The sequence below is a fragment of the Arvicola amphibius genome, chromosome 1 (genome assembly GCF_903992535.2).
Source record: "Arvicola amphibius chromosome 1, mArvAmp1.2, whole genome shotgun sequence".
Classification (NCBI taxonomy): domain Eukaryota; kingdom Metazoa; phylum Chordata; class Mammalia; order Rodentia; family Cricetidae; genus Arvicola; species Arvicola amphibius.
Genome location: NC_052047.1, coordinates 200,115,482 through 200,130,681, shown reverse-complemented (window position 1 = coordinate 200,130,681; position 15,200 = coordinate 200,115,482). Strand labels below are relative to the sequence as shown.

Sequence of the window (15,200 nt, the reverse complement as noted above, 5' to 3'; positions counted from 1 at the left end):
ATTCAATGTCATAACTATGGTTGAGTGTTGCAGTTTATTGGTGGTGTAAGTTCTTTGTACTTTATTTTCATTTGTTGAGGGAATATTGTTGCACATTTCATTGACCTGCTTTCTTTTGAATATGTGAGCAGTGTTATTTCTTATGTGCTATACAAATACTTGAAGGTTAATTAGCAGAGTAACTGTATGTAGTAATGCTGCCAGTCTCCTTCAAACAAAAAATAAACATTAGAAGTACTTATATTAGGTAAGTAGTAGGCTTTTATCTACAAATATTTGGCCATTTAATGGTTTTTGATTTTATGAATCTGGGAATTAGAAGATGGTTATGTATAATAAGTACAACATATGATTCGGAGCCTTGGGAAACTCCAGTTCCCATAGTCTACTGCTGTGCTGAATTGCATAAACTTCAGTTTTTTTTTTAAACCTTTTCTGGACAGTGGTCATAATTTTTGCTTTGTCTAGCTACCATGAAATTGCACATAAAAATTGTGACTGTATTGGAGCTATTATTAACCCTGTGTTTTTTTGTGCAGGTGGCTCAGATTTATCAGAGCATTGAGTTTTCTCGTTTGACTTCTCTGGTTCCTTTTGTTGATGCTTTCCAACTAGAACGGGCCATAGTAGATGCAGCCAGGCACTGTGACCTGCAGGTATGTGCTATAAGGAGGCACTGGTGGCTGGTTAGAAGGTATTTGAAACTCTGCTTTTGATACAGTAGTAACCTTTTAAGTCTAATTAGCAAATTCTCACTGCTTTTCTATTAACTTTGGGTGATAATTTTCTTCTCAAATGCAGTTGTAAGTTTAAGTTTGGTTACTGATAATTTAATTTTCAAAGGTTCGCATTGATCATACTTCTCGGACTCTGAGTTTTGGATCAGACTTGAATTATGCAACTCGAGAAGATGCCCCAATTGGCCCTCATCTGCAAAGTATGCCATCAGAACAAATAAGAAATCAGCTCACAGCCATGTCCTCAGTGCTTGCAAAAGCACTTGAAGTCATCAAGCCTGCTCACATTCTGGTATGTGTTTTGAGGGGGATATGAGCTATAAAAGTTTTGAGGTACTTGTATATCTTTCACAATGTGGTTTGAGATGAAATCTGGAAGAGATTTTATGATTTCACTGGTGGTTGAGATGCTTTTGTCAAGAGAAGTTGTTGAACTGCTTTTCAATGGGTAATATGTTATACAAAACAGACTACATACACAAAAACCTTGGCCTAGTTGTTGAGGTGATTGTGTTCTTGCTAAATGATAGTTGGTGAGCTGTCAGTATTGACTTGACACAATAAATTTGTTGCTGAGAACAGTAATAGACTGGCAAATACTGTTTTAGCTTGTGTCATTGCTAGTTAGAGAGTGAATAACTGTAGTGCTATAGTACTTGGATACTAGAATATTATCTTACTAAATGCACATATTTGTGGAAAGCTAGTATTTTACACTTGTTTTTACTACTGCTGTCTAATACTAAGTCATAGTTGTAATCACTTTAAAAAATGTATTTGTTTTTGAAGCAAGAGAAAGAAGAACAGCATCAGTTGGCAGTTACTGCATACCTTAAAAATTCACGAAAAGAGCATCAGCGGATTCTGGCTCGTCGACAGACAATTGAGGAAAGGAAAGAGCGACTTGAGAGTCTGAATATCCAGCGTGAGAAAGAAGAACTGGAGCAGAGGGAAGCAGAACTCCAGAAAGTACGGAAGGCCGAAGAAGAGAGGCTGCGCCAGGAAGCAAAAGAGCGAGAAAAGGAACGAATTCTTCAGGAACATGAGCAAATCAAAAAGAAGACTGTTCGGGAGCGGTTAGAGCAGATCAAGAAGACAGAACTGGGTGCCAAAGCATTCAAAGACATCGACATTGAAGTATGTAGCACATCAGTCACTCATCAACACTTGGGACCTCCAGGCAACTTTTCCCTATAGTTAAAATTAATCTTTAAAATTTGTAGCCAGGCGTTGGCAGGGGCAGGTGGACCAGGCAGGCTGGAATTCTAGGACAGCCAGGGCTATAGAGAGAAATCGTGTCTCAAATACATATAAGCTAAAATGTTTCTGTCTCAAGTAAATATAAACTAAAATGTTGTGGTGACCATTCTGCCTTTGTGTTGCCATCAGGACCTTGAAGAACTGGATCCAGATTTTATCATGGCCAAACAGGTTGAACAACTGGAGAAAGAAAAGAAGGAACTTCAGGAACGCCTGAAGAATCAAGAAAAGAAGGTAAAAGAAAGGGTGGATTTTTTTTTTCTTGAGGGCTTTGTTTTGTTTTGGGTGGTTTTTTTTTTTAAGCTTTTTTAGTTTTAATAAAAGTTCTCCAAATTGTCTTCTAAATGATCCTCCTGCCTAATGGGATTGTTAATCTTTTTACATGAGTTAAGTAGCTATTCTGGCTGGGTAGTGGTGGTGGTGCATGCTTTGAATCCTTGCACGTGGGAGGCAGAGGCAGGCAGATCTCTGAATTTGAGGCTAGCCTGGTTCTAGAACAGTTGGGGCTACATAGTGAAACCTTGTCTCTAAAATCATAAAAACAAAAGTTACTTTGTAAAACTGCATTTGTTTTCATACCATTCAGATTGACTATTTTGAAAGAGCTAAGCGTTTAGAAGAAATTCCTTTGATAAAGAGTGCTTATGAGGAGCAAAGAGTTAAAGATATGGACCTGTGGGAACAACAAGAAGAAGAAAGAGTAAGCTTTCATTTCATTGTGGTATTATATACTATATAAACTAAGTTATAAGTCTGCCAATGAAACAGTTTTTAAATTCTTTTGTTAGAAATTGTGCTTTTAACAATTGTTTACTAATAGTTTGGAAGGAGCAATATTCACAATAAAGATTTAATATGAAACTGTAAGTCACAGCTTTGTGTGCGCGTACACGAGAGAAGGGCATCCCTGTGGGGCCCTGTGGCACCTGCAGTCAGTCTTGTACCTGGAGATTTATAGGCCTTTTGTTCTTCCTGCTTTATAATGGATAAATTGGAATTTTCTTGGTAATTCTCAAATATAAGTGTTCAGACTAAGTAGAAGTAGAAAATGCTGAAGGTCAAGTAGCACTTGGGACAGTCTGGGGTCTTTTGTATTTTCGCTGGGCTGAGAAGAAAATCTGACAATTTGCCTTAACTTCCAATATAATTAAATAGTTTTGCTCAAAACTTCTCTCACTAATGTCCTAGGACTCTTGTCCCTGCCTTCTATTTTGGGGGTCTACTGGGATACTGTTGCCACAAGATACAATGGGGAAGGAGCAGTTTCTAGTTTTAAAAAATGTCTATTAGAATCTTTTTGGGGTAAATTGGGAAAACAAATGCTTTGGAGACTACTCTTCTATTGTGTACTTTAGATTACTACAATGCAGCTAGAACGAGAAAAAGCTCTGGAACATAAGAACCGAATGTCACGTATGTTGGAAGACAGAGATCTATTTGTGATGCGACTCAAAGCAGCCCGGCAGTCTGTCTATGAGGTGAGATTCTTGTGCTTAAGGGAACCTTAATTTGTGAGCTTTGAGGGTTTCTTTTCATTTATTTATTTATTGGTTGTGTGTGTGTGTGTGTGTGTGTGTGTGTGTGTGTGTGTGTGTGTTAAGGATTCTTTCTCCCTTAACATTGGCAAGATCTATCTTGAGTTAAAATATAACAGATAATTATTTACTATTTTAGTAGGAAGAGTTGGGAGATATTTTAATCATCTCAAATGTTTCAAAGATGAAAATTGATTTTTCTCATTTGATAGAAGTGTGGGTTTTGGGGATGGTGCCTTATTTGTCATGCTGTGTGTTTTGACACTGAACCTCTTGAAGGAGGCAGAATTTCAGGCACACCATGGCTAACTCCAGATTCATGTGTGCTTTTAAGTTGTGGTTTTTTACTATTTGATTTAGAAATGAACTAGATCAGGGTTGGGAATGGTGATGTACACTGTTAATCGCAGCACTTTGGAGGGAGAGGCAGGCAGATCTGAGTTGGAGGCCAGCTTGGTTTACATATAAGACCTAGACTATGTAGAGAGAACCTGTCTCAAAAAAGAAAAAGAAAGGGAACTAGAACTAAATCAAAGATGTTTGTTAAGTTCTTAGATAGTCATTTTCTTTGTTATAAATAAATAAAATGTGACTAGGTTTTTTTTTACCCCTTTTTTCTTTTTTTTTCTTCTTTTGTTTTGAGGTAGGGACTAGAGCTGGGAGTTGAACCTATGGCCGCAGATGTGCCAGACAAAGCACTCTGTTCTCAGTCCAGTGTTAGCTTTAGTTAAGTGTAATTCAGTATTTTAAAACTTGACACACTGATAAAATTTCTTTACCTTTTTAGAGATTGTGCTTTTGTCTTTCCTTGGTGGCCACTTTCTATGGCTTTTAGATCTTGTGAGCTTACAAGTGTAATAGTATATTCCTGGTTTATAATTCGGACAAAATTGACCTTTGTGGGGTAATATAACTTTAATTACAGGAAAAATTGAAACAGTTTGAAGAGCGGTTAGCAGAAGAAAGACATAATCGTCTGGAAGAACGGAAAAGGCAGCGAAAAGAAGAACGGAAGATAACTTACTACAGAGAAAAGGAAGAAGAAGAACAGAGGAGAGCAGAAGAACAGATGCTAAAAGGTATCCTTTAGATAAACTGCATAATTGTTAGATGTCCTATTTTACGATCTTATTTAGAAAACAAAGGAATCTGCATAATTGGTCTCTACTATACAGATGACCCAATGCATTATGTATAGGTGCTGTTTCCTCTATCAACCTATATCTACATACTTAAGTTTATACTTTCTTCCCTCTTGGTATTTTATTATCCTGTATTATTAATGATTATTACATATGTGGTTGTATACCTGGTATCACAGATTAAGAATTTGTTGTAGTTTGGTTTCTGTTGCTATGCCAAAACACTGACCAAAAGCAGCTTGGGGGATGAGATAATTTATTTGAATTCCATATCATAGTTCATCACTGAGGGAAGCGAGAGAGTCTGCTAGGGGACTCAAGGAGCGAACCTGGAGACAAACTGACTCAAACCATGGAGGAGAACTGCTTCGTGGCTCACTCCCTGTGACTTGCTCAGCTACCTTTCTTGTGTAGTCCAGGGATGAATGATGGTATTGCCCACAGCAATCAGCAAACAAGAAAGTGTCCCCACAGACATGTCCATAGGCCAGTCTCATGGAGGCAGTTCTTCCAAGTATGTCTAGATTTGTGTCAACTGATCCTAAATCATTGTGGTTTTTCTTGAATCTCAACTGCTATTTGTTGATTGCCAGCTATTTTAGATTTCTTTAAATTTTTGTTCATTAATGGGTATATATGATATATATGAGGCAGGTGTGCTGGTTGGGGGTCAGAGGCCAGCTTTTTAGGAGTCAGTTTTTTTAAAATTTTTATGTAGGTTCCATGGATTAAATGTATATAGTTAGTTTACGTGTAAATGTTTTTATCTGCTGAGCTATCTTGATGGCCTTGTTTTAATATTTTTTTCTGTTGTAGTTTATTTTTTCAAGGCAGAATTTCTCTGAGTAGCCCTATCTATCCTGGAACTCACTGTGTAGGCCAGGCTGTCCTCAAACTCAGATCTGCCTGTCTCTGCCTCATGAGTGCTGGGATTGAAGTCATGTACTACTACTAACTGGCTTGTTTTAATATTCTTGCCTTTGAAAAACTATTTATTTACTTTTATGTGCATTGGTGTTTTGCCTGTATGTATGTCTGTGAGGATGTCAGATATTGGGGTTATATGACTGTGAGCTGCCATGTGGATGCTGGGACTTGAACCCAGGTTCTCTGGAAGAGCAGTTTGAGCCACCTCTTCAGCTCTGCTCTATTCTACCTCCACTCTACATGTACTGCTTTATACTAGAAAAGTAGCCCTGATGGTAGGGAAAGTATGGGTGGGAATCAACATTGGAGTAACCTGAAAAACATTTTACAGAGCGAGAAGAAAGAGAGCGAGCTGAGAGAGCAAAACGGGAGGAAGAACTTAGAGAGTATCAAGAGAGAGTCAAGAAACTGGAAGAAGTAGAAAGGAAAAAACGGCAGAGGGAACTGGAAATTGAAGAAAGAGAACGGCGCAGAGAGGAAGAGAGGAGACTTGGTGATGACCCACTTTCTAGGAAGGTGAGTACAGAAGTTATTCTCTTGGTTTCTCTTTAGTGCTGGAGAGGGAATCCAGACTCTTCATCTGGCAAGTTCACTGTTAACTGAGTTATGTTCCCAACCCTTATATATTTATTCTGTTTTAGTTACATGTAGAGTCACCAATGAATTTCTTATATAATATTGTGGCCTGATGAACTACTGGACATTGTCTGACTACCTAGATACAAAAAACTTCAGTTTCATAGTGTCTCCATCACTTGGAAGAGTTAATTGGGTCCATCTCAACCTTATTCAGAATGTGCAGTGTAATTGGGGGCCTAGGTGATAAAAAATTGCTTGAACACAAAAACTGACTTGTTTCTCTCATCTTTTAAATTATTCTCATTTGTGGTCTGTTATCCACTTAATCATAATTTAGTATTTTGTTTTTCTTTTTTTCCTTACAGACTGAAGGATGGGTGGGAACACCCAGGGACTAAACTAAGGTTGTAGGCAGGCATTACCTGTGAACATTGGTTTTCACATGGGGTCAGGCTTTTGTAAACTAAAGTACTGAGCTCTGGGGAATGCACCTTAGGGAACTAAGGAGCCTCTGTTTCCCACATTTCATTCTTTCATTCACCCAGTGGGGATACTTCTATGACTGTTTCTTTTTTAAACTTTTTTAAATGATTTATTTATTTTTGTTTTATGTGCACTACTGTTTTGCTTGTATGTATGAGGTGTCAGATTCCCTGGAACTGGAGTTACAGAGAGTTGTGAGCTGCCATGTGGGTGCTGGGAATTGAACTCTATGAAAGAGCAGCCAGTGCTCTTAACTGCTGAGTCATCTTGCCAGCCCCTCATATTTCAGTTTTAATTACACCCTATGTCGCTTCTGATTCCCATGCTTCCCCATCATAATATCCTTCTAGACTTTCTTCCAGACCTTTTCTAGTTTTCATAATGATAGCGTATGTGATCCTTAAATCTGCTCTTCTGTCTTAGCTTCCTTTGGTTCATACTCATTTACGGAGAGCCTAAGGGAACATATTTGACAAACCCTTTTCACAGTTTCAGCTGTATACTTGTGCTTTAGCAACTTTTTAAACCAAACACTGGCTATCAATTTTTTTTCTAGTTTTCTTAAATGATTTTTAAAAAGATTTATTTACTTTATGTATATGAATGCTCTATCTGCATGTATGATTTTATGCGAGAAGAGGGCACCAGATCTCACTATAGATGGTTGTGAGTCACCATGTGGTTGCTGGGAATTGAACTCAGGACCGCTGGAAGAGCAGCCAGTGCTCTTAACTGCTGAGCCATCTATTCAGCTTCCTAAATGATTATTTTTAATTATATGCATGTGGGCATGTACCGATAAGTGCAAGTGCCCACAGAATTGTTGCATTCATTGGAACTGGAGTTATAGGTAAAATTGTGAGGCATCTGATACTGCTGGGAACTGAGTTCTTTCCAGTCCCTAGTTTTTAATTTTTGTGGAAGGAGAGGATCTTTTTTTCTTTTTAGGATCTTGAGGTTGTTTAATGAAAGCATGAAATGCTTGTTACAACTCTAGTAGTTGGCATTGTATCTTTTATTACTATGATGCCTCTTTGCTTTGTGGGTCCAGGACTCTCGGTGGGGAGATAGAGATTCAGAAGGCACATGGAGGAAAGGACCAGAAGCTGACTCTGAGTGGAGGAGAGGCCCGCCAGAGAAGTAAGTGGAACCATGAGAACAGTGTGCCTTGTCTTAGATCCTGATATGTAGATTAAAAAAATCAGATTGGGATTATAGAATAATATGCAGATTCATGTATTATTTGAGCCAAGGTCATGGTCCTGTGTAGCTTTAAGATAACCTTGAAACTCCTAATCTTATTTTATTTCCCAAGTGTTGGATTTGCAAGTTTATGCCTGGGTTTACTGTTAATGTGACTTTTCTTTATATTTGTTTTTTCCTTCAACATTGCTCTGATGACTGACCCATATCAATCTTGAGAAATACCATCAGATCCCAACAGCACTGAGTTCAAAGAATAAGAATGAAATGTGTTGTGTTGTGGTGGCACACACTTTTAGTCCGAGCACTTGGGTGGCAGAGAGACTGGCGAATCTCTTGAGTTTCAGACTAGCCTGTTGTAGAGTGAGTTCCCAAGACATCTAGGACTACACAGAAAACCTCTCCCCAAAAAGAGCTGTCTATAACATTTTTCTAAGAAGGTTGAACAGTTTTTTGTTTTTTAATATATTCTTTAATCTTTGTAATACTGGGAGACACCACATGCTTAGTTATTGAACTATTTTTTATGGTAATAACTATTGGTAGAAATAGTGCTTTATTTAAGTAGAAGTTCAGTTTCAAGCAAAGTTCATTATAAAAGATATAGAATTTGATAGGTGCTCTTGGGAAGGCACAGGTAATTGTTTTCAGGATCTTATTTGCTAAGGTGCTGGATTTTGTACAATTTTTATTTGGAAAACATTTTTAAAGGACCAGACCTAATGAATTTAGACTTAGTTATTTAGAAGAATGAGTGAAATCAAGGATCCATATGCTTTCTGAAAAATTTGCTTTTAAAGCTTGTACCTTATTGCTCCTTAGGGACTGGAGACGTGGAGAAACTCGGGATGATGACAGGCCTCACAGGAGAGATGAGGATCGACTGAGGCGCTTGGGAGATGATGAAGAGAGAGAATCTTCTCTTAGACCAGATGATGATCGCATCCCCAGGCGTGGCCTGGATGATGACAGAGGGCCTAGACGTGGTCCCGATGAAGATAGATTTTCTCGTAGAGGAACAGATGATGACCGTCCTTCCTGGCGTCACACAGATGATGACAGACCTCCCAGGCGAATTGGTGATGACGATAGGGGCAGCTGGCGTCACACGGATGACGACAGAGGAAGCTGGCGGACAGCAGATGAGGACAGAGGACCTAGACGTGGGATGGATGAGGACCGGGGGCCGAGAAGAGGAGGTGCTGATGATGAGCGGTCATCCTGGCGTGGTGCTGATGATGACCGGGGTCCCAGGCGGGGCATGGATGATGACCGGGGTCCCAGGAGGGGCATGGATGAAGACCGAGGACCCTGGAGGAATGCTGATGATGATAGGATTCCCAGGAGAGGTGCGGATGATGACCGGGGGCCTTGGAGAAATATGGACGATGACAGGATTCCCAGACGGGGTGACGATGCAAGGCCTGGTCCTTGGAGACCATTTGTCAAGCCAGGTAAGATTTCATATTTAAAAAATTAGATGCTGTTGTGGAATTTGGTGTGTAAAGAATGGAATTGTAGGCCTAAATGACAGGTACTATATCTTTTTTTTTTTAAATGTAGGTAGGTGTTTTTTCTTCTTCAAGTGCCTGTACAATGATTTTTAAATGAAAATTACTCTCATTTGTCCCGTCCACCCTGGGATCATACTCAGGATCTCATTTTTAAAGTGGCATTATTTTAAAATTGCCTGTGTGCGGGTATGTACACGTGAATGCAGGTGTCCATGGAGGCAGCCCAGAGGCATCTGATCTCCTGGAGATAGAGTGAAGGCAAGTAGAGCCTCCTGACATGGGTATATAGAATTGAACTGCAAGAACAGAATGTGCTGTTAATCGCTGAGCGTCCTCTCCAGCCCCTTTCAGTCTGCCTTTTGAGGACCCTTAAATCCACCCACGTTTGTGTTCCCTCTGATTGAAATTGAATATATGTTCTTTGAGCTCTTCTTGCCCTGCTAACTGGCTTCTGCCATTTTTCCTCACTCCCAGTTCCTTTTGCAGTACCCAGAATAGTCCTTCCTGAGTTTAGATCTAATTATCACCTTTTATTAGTTGTGACTTTGTGGCAAACCTTTTTATCTTTTCTAATCTTGGCCATATTCCACTGTTGAACTATGTGACCTTAGATTTCCATGCTTTGTGTCAGATGAGATTGGCAGTATGGTAGGTTCTTAGTAAATTGTGATGTGTCCTATAAAGTTGCTGTGAATACTGAGAAATCCTAGAAGAAATACAAGCTTAGATGCCTTTCTATTATTCTGCCATCCATCAACATATAATTTATCTCTTGATGTGTTTCTGTTTAAATCACTTTGCTCAAAACAGTACTGATTTGAAATAGTGAATCCATGGCCAGCAGTTTTGGTAACCCATGATTGAACAAAGTTTGTCTAACACATGCATTTCCCCTTAAATTTGAGACAGTACTTCAGCCTATTGTGGTCATTTGAATAGTGGAGTAAAAAAATCACAGTACTAAATAAGCAGACCTTTAAAAGGACATTTTTTATAGTTAAAACAGCTGATTCTGTGAGTCAGAGGGCAGCAAACCTGAGCTGGTATTTCATGTCAGAAGACAACTTACTTTTCTTTCTGAACTGAGCAATTGCAAAATTGCCACAAGTATTAATTTGAGATTATAAATATTTATTTGTAAGTGGGCTGGGTGTGATGGCACACATTTTTAATCTCAGCCCTCTGGTGGCAGAGGCAGGAGGATCTCTGTGAATATAAGGCCAGCATGATCTCCATGGTAAGTTCCAGGACAGCCAGGGCTACATAGAGTGACCCTGTCTTTGGAACAGAAAATTCAAGAATCTGACAATAGTTAGGATTGACTTAATTATGGCAAGGATTAATTAAGCAAGTTAATATAAGTGGGATTTAAGTCTATAGTTTGTTACTCACTTGATATGAAAGTAAGGTACAGTGGTGATTAGCTTTGTAGCTATAGTGCACCAATGAGACGTTAGCTTGCTTTGGCTTCTTTGCTTTTTATACGAAACACCAGGCAGAATCAAAGCATTTATCCTTGCTTTGTAACTGGATGGTGGGATAAATGTCACAGGACAGGAATAGGAAAGAAGTCGTTGATAAAATATTACAGAGTATAAATTCATAATTGGGGTAGTCATTCCCAGGAAACTCTGAAGTTTTCTGTTTAACTGAGTACTCTGTAATACAATTAGAACAGATTTTTATACTGGCAATGTATACAACAAGAAATATTTGATAATCTCTTATCAAACATTACATCGAGACTTTAAACTTCCTATAGATACATAATTTAGAAAAATTGCTAATGACCAGCGCCACACACACACACACACACACACACACACACACACACACAGCACACACATGAATTTAGTTTAAATTTTCTTACTGAAATAAGAGTATCTTCAATTTGTTTAGGATGGTGAATTGATGCTAAGATATTTTCATAAAGGCCAGGGATGAGCTCAGTTGATAGATGACTTGCTTAGCATGCATAAGGTCTTACGGTAAATCCCCAATACCACACAAACATACAATTGCTAATCCGTAGATTTAAAAATAAAATTGCTTCTTTTTATAAAATAGGTGGATGGAGAGAGAAAGAAAAGGCTAGAGAAGAGAGCTGGGGTCCACCTCGAGAATCAAGACCATCAGAAGAACGTGAATGGGATAGAGACAAAGAGAGAGATAGAGACAGTCAAGATCGAGAGGAGAACGATAAGGACCCTGAACGAGAAAGGGACAGAGAGAGAGATGGGGACCGGGAGGATCGCTTCAGAAGACCCAGGTTGGAATTACCCGACTCATAGTTCTCATACACTTTGCTATGCACCATTTAGATAAACAGAGCATCTAGAAAGTGAAAAAATGGGGCTGTGGAGGGAGCTTAACTCTGATTGGCTGCCTGCAGGTTGTTTATCAGGTAAATGGACCAGACTGGGTGTCTACTACTCCTGTTTCTTAGAGTAATGAATTATCTTAATTATCTTTAAATTATCCTTTTTTGTTGGTTTTTGAGAAGATGAAGTATTAATGTGTAGCTTAGGATGACCTGAATTCCAGTTTTTATCCAGCACTCATATGCTGAGATTTATAGTCTGTTGACAACACGCCCGGTTTTTATCAGCAGTAAAAGCTCTCTGTATTTTGTCCAGCATGGCAGCCAGCAGCTTCATGTGGCTAGTAATCTAGCTCTAGGAGTATGGGTTGTGCTATTGTAGGATCTCATTTAAGTAACTACAGGTGAAGTGGTCTAGGCGCCTTAGATACCAGATTGAGATTGAGGTGTTGGGAGTTTAAACTCAGAATAATAAACTGGATTTGGTGTGTTATGTGTGTTCGTGTCCCCCCGCCCCATACTTTTTATTTTTTTTAATTTTTTATCTTTTAACTTTTTATTTATTTACTTATTTATTTATTTATTTATTTATTTATTTTTGAGGCAGGGTTTCTCTGTGAAGCCCTGGATCTCATTCTGTAGTCAGGCTGGCCTCAAACTGGTATGCACCACCACCCACAAGGCCGGTGTGTTGTTTACAAATTACCCATGTAGTCTACCAAGAGCTGAACTTGTTACTTTAAATGGCTACAGGGATGAAGGTGGCTGGAGGAGAGGACCAGCAGAAGAATCTTCAAGCTGGCGAGATTCAAGTCGCCGTGATGATAGAGACCGGGATGACCGTCGTCGGGAAAGAGATGATCGTCGTGATCTGAGAGACCTGAGAGAAAGAAGGGATTTAAGAGATGATAGAGACCGGAGAGGACCTCCCCTCAGATCAGAGCGAGAAGAAGGTAGAGAGACATTTTGGGTGTCAGAATGAACAGTTTTGTGGCACTTAGTTATCAGCTCATGTATAAGGCAGGTGTGTACAATAGACTGACCGGTAAGTAGCAGAAACTGGTGAGAATGGAGAAACAGCATCAATTGTATAAGGTCCTGGTGTACGAGCACAGGCGTGTAAATGAGAATGGAGAAACAGTATTAACTGTATAAGGTCCTGGTGTACGAGCACAGGCGTGTAAATGAGAATGGAGAAACAGTCCTGGTGCACGAGCACAGGCGTGTAAATGAGAATGGAGAAACAGTATTAACTGTATAAGGTCCTGGTGTACGAGCACAGGCGTGTAAATGAGAATGGAGAAACAGTCCTGGTGCACGAGCACAGGCGTGTAAATGAGAATGGAGAAACAGTATTAACTGTATAAGGTCCTGGTGTACGAGCACAGGCGTGTAAATGCAGAGACACTTGGGGCTGGTGAGATGGCTCAGTAAGTGAAGCTCTGCTTGGCAACTTGACATCAGTCCTGGGGACCTACGTAGGAGAAAAAGAACTCACTCCCTGAAAGCTGTTTTCTGATCGGTGCTCACTCACATCCCTAACTGTAAACACCTAAACGATATTTTAAATTATATCTATTTATTTTTGGATTTTTTTTTGAGGCAGGGTTGCGCTGTGTAGCCCTAGCTGTCCCAGAATCTGTAGTCCAGGTTGGCCTAGAATTCAGATCTGCCTGCCTCTGTCTTCCAGGTGCTGGCATTGAAGGTGAGCACTGCCACCACCACTTGCAGCAAACAGATTTTAAGTATTTTTAGTTAGTTTAAGATGTCCGTTGTACTTCCGTGCTTTCCTTACATGTTGTTTTTTTTTTGTTTTTTGTTTTTTGTTTTTCGAGACAGGGTTTCCCTGTAGTTTCTAGAGCCTGTCCTGGAACTAGCTCTTGTAGACCAGGCTGGCCTCGAACTCAGAGATCCGCCTGCCTCTGCCTCCCGAGTGCTGGGATTAAAGGCGTGCGCCACCACCGCCCGGCCCTTACATGGTTTTTTAACAGTTTGCTCACTTGTCGGGATCAGAAGAGTATTAAAACTATAACTTAAATTCAAGAGCCAAAAATTCTTTCTATTGGACATTTTTATTCTGATAGTTTTATCCTTTGTTTAGCTTGTAACTGTTAAGATATTTCTATGGCCAGGGATTTCTGTTTGCAATTTTTCAATTATGTCTACAAGTTCATATTTTAAAAGGATTTTTGTCAGAAATGACAAAAAATTAAAATGTGAACAAATTAATTTAAAAGTGTGATTCTGCATTGTTGATTTTCTCAATAGTTTAAGGTGGGCATTTCCTTAGCTTCACTTGTTTATTTTGAACCAATAAAATAGTTCAAACTTAAGACTTTTTTTTTTTTTTTTAAACTTTTCTAGCAAGCTCTTGGAGACGAGCTGATGACAGGAAAGATGATCGGACTGAAGAGCGGGATCTACCTCGTCGTGTTCCTCCCCCAGCTCTTTCAAGAGAGAGAGAGAGAGAACGAGAAGGTGAGAAAGAGAAAGCATCCTGGAGAGCTGAGAAAGACAGGGAGACCCTTCGTCGTGCGAAGAATGAAACAGATGAAGACGGATGGACAACGGTGCGGCGCTGAGGCCCGAGGCGGCGGAGTCAGACGGACGGGCGTCTCCCATAGGTTTGGTCACAGTCAAGGGTTATTACACTTGTGCTTCACCCGGTCTAAACTGAATTCTTTAATGTTGTCTCACCATAACACAAAAAGCATGAACTTGTATTAATCATATATAATAGATTGATCATGCACTGTATTCACAGGAGGTTGAAAAACCATGCCATTTTCTGGAATTTAAGGTGTTGCATTATTTCATCAATCATTTGTTTAAAAAAACTAAAAAAATAAAAAATGAACCCTTCAGGTGTTAACACCTATATCTTGGTATACAATTGATCTTTTTGTTTTGTTTTGAAATATCAAATTAATTTGGAATAAGGTAAGGTTCTGTTAAAATTTTGAAAACCCTTTAGGCCAACAGATCTGACAGCTTTCCCATCATTAGTGGGGACATACTTTCTTGGGTATTTACTATTAACTACATTTAGGCAGTTTATAGCTTCTGATCAGTGCAGTAGACATTACAAACACTGGTTGCAAGGGGGTTTTCTGTAGACTACTTGAGAGAGGTGAGTATAAGCATTTTGTAGTCATCATGGCACTGCTCAGGTGCAGATCCAGGACAGGACAGCTTTGGGTTCCTAGAGCATTTGGTAAACTGCTGCTCTTTCTTTTTTTCTGTTGCCAAAAGAAAACTGCTTTCCCACTAATTCATGCCTTTCAAGCATTTTAAATATGACAATATTTATAAATGTGTGGTTTGGAGGAATTGTTTAAATTCTTTTTCCTAATTTCCTTTCTTCAGGATAGATTATTTCAACAAGTAATTTGTAGTGATGACTGTGTTGACTTCAATTTTGGAGTGTAGTAGCTGTGTTAAAGAGTAATAACCATTTGGTCTTATTGAAGCCAACACAGAACTTGCTGCTGTGTTTTTTC

At 39.3% G+C, this 15,200-nt stretch overlaps 1 protein-coding gene and 1 non-coding gene across 3 annotated transcripts in view; both read left to right on the top strand.

Annotated features, from left to right (window-relative positions):
- The window catches only part of Eif3a (eukaryotic translation initiation factor 3 subunit A), a 30,000-nt gene extending 15,422 nt beyond the window's left edge, over positions 1-14,578 (top strand). The window contains exons 10-23 of one of the 2 annotated variants that reach the window (XM_038319321.2): positions 540-656; positions 844-1,029; positions 1,527-1,874; positions 2,127-2,231; positions 2,584-2,697; positions 3,353-3,475; positions 4,458-4,611; positions 5,933-6,117; positions 7,715-7,803; positions 8,689-9,120; positions 9,151-9,320; positions 11,448-11,649; positions 12,454-12,653; positions 14,065-14,578. In XM_038319321.2, coding sequence (XP_038175249.1) covers positions 540-656; positions 844-1,029; positions 1,527-1,874; positions 2,127-2,231; positions 2,584-2,697; positions 3,353-3,475; positions 4,458-4,611; positions 5,933-6,117; positions 7,715-7,803; positions 8,689-9,120; positions 9,151-9,320; positions 11,448-11,649; positions 12,454-12,653; positions 14,065-14,282 — 2,643 coding nt within the window. In that variant the 3' untranslated portion in view covers positions 14,283-14,578. Of the gene's footprint in view, positions 1-539; positions 657-843; positions 1,030-1,526; positions 1,875-2,126; positions 2,232-2,583; positions 2,698-3,352; positions 3,476-4,457; positions 4,612-5,932; positions 6,118-7,714; positions 7,804-8,688; positions 9,321-11,447; positions 11,650-12,453; positions 12,654-14,064 lie in introns of both variants that reach the window. The other variant, XM_038319318.2, reaches the window with a different exon arrangement.
- Positions 89-220, top strand: LOC119806095. Its single transcript, XR_005284127.1, has one exon. It is a non-coding gene; the product is annotated as a small nucleolar RNA SNORA19 (small nucleolar RNA).
- Positions 14,579-15,200: the final 622 nt, after the last annotated feature.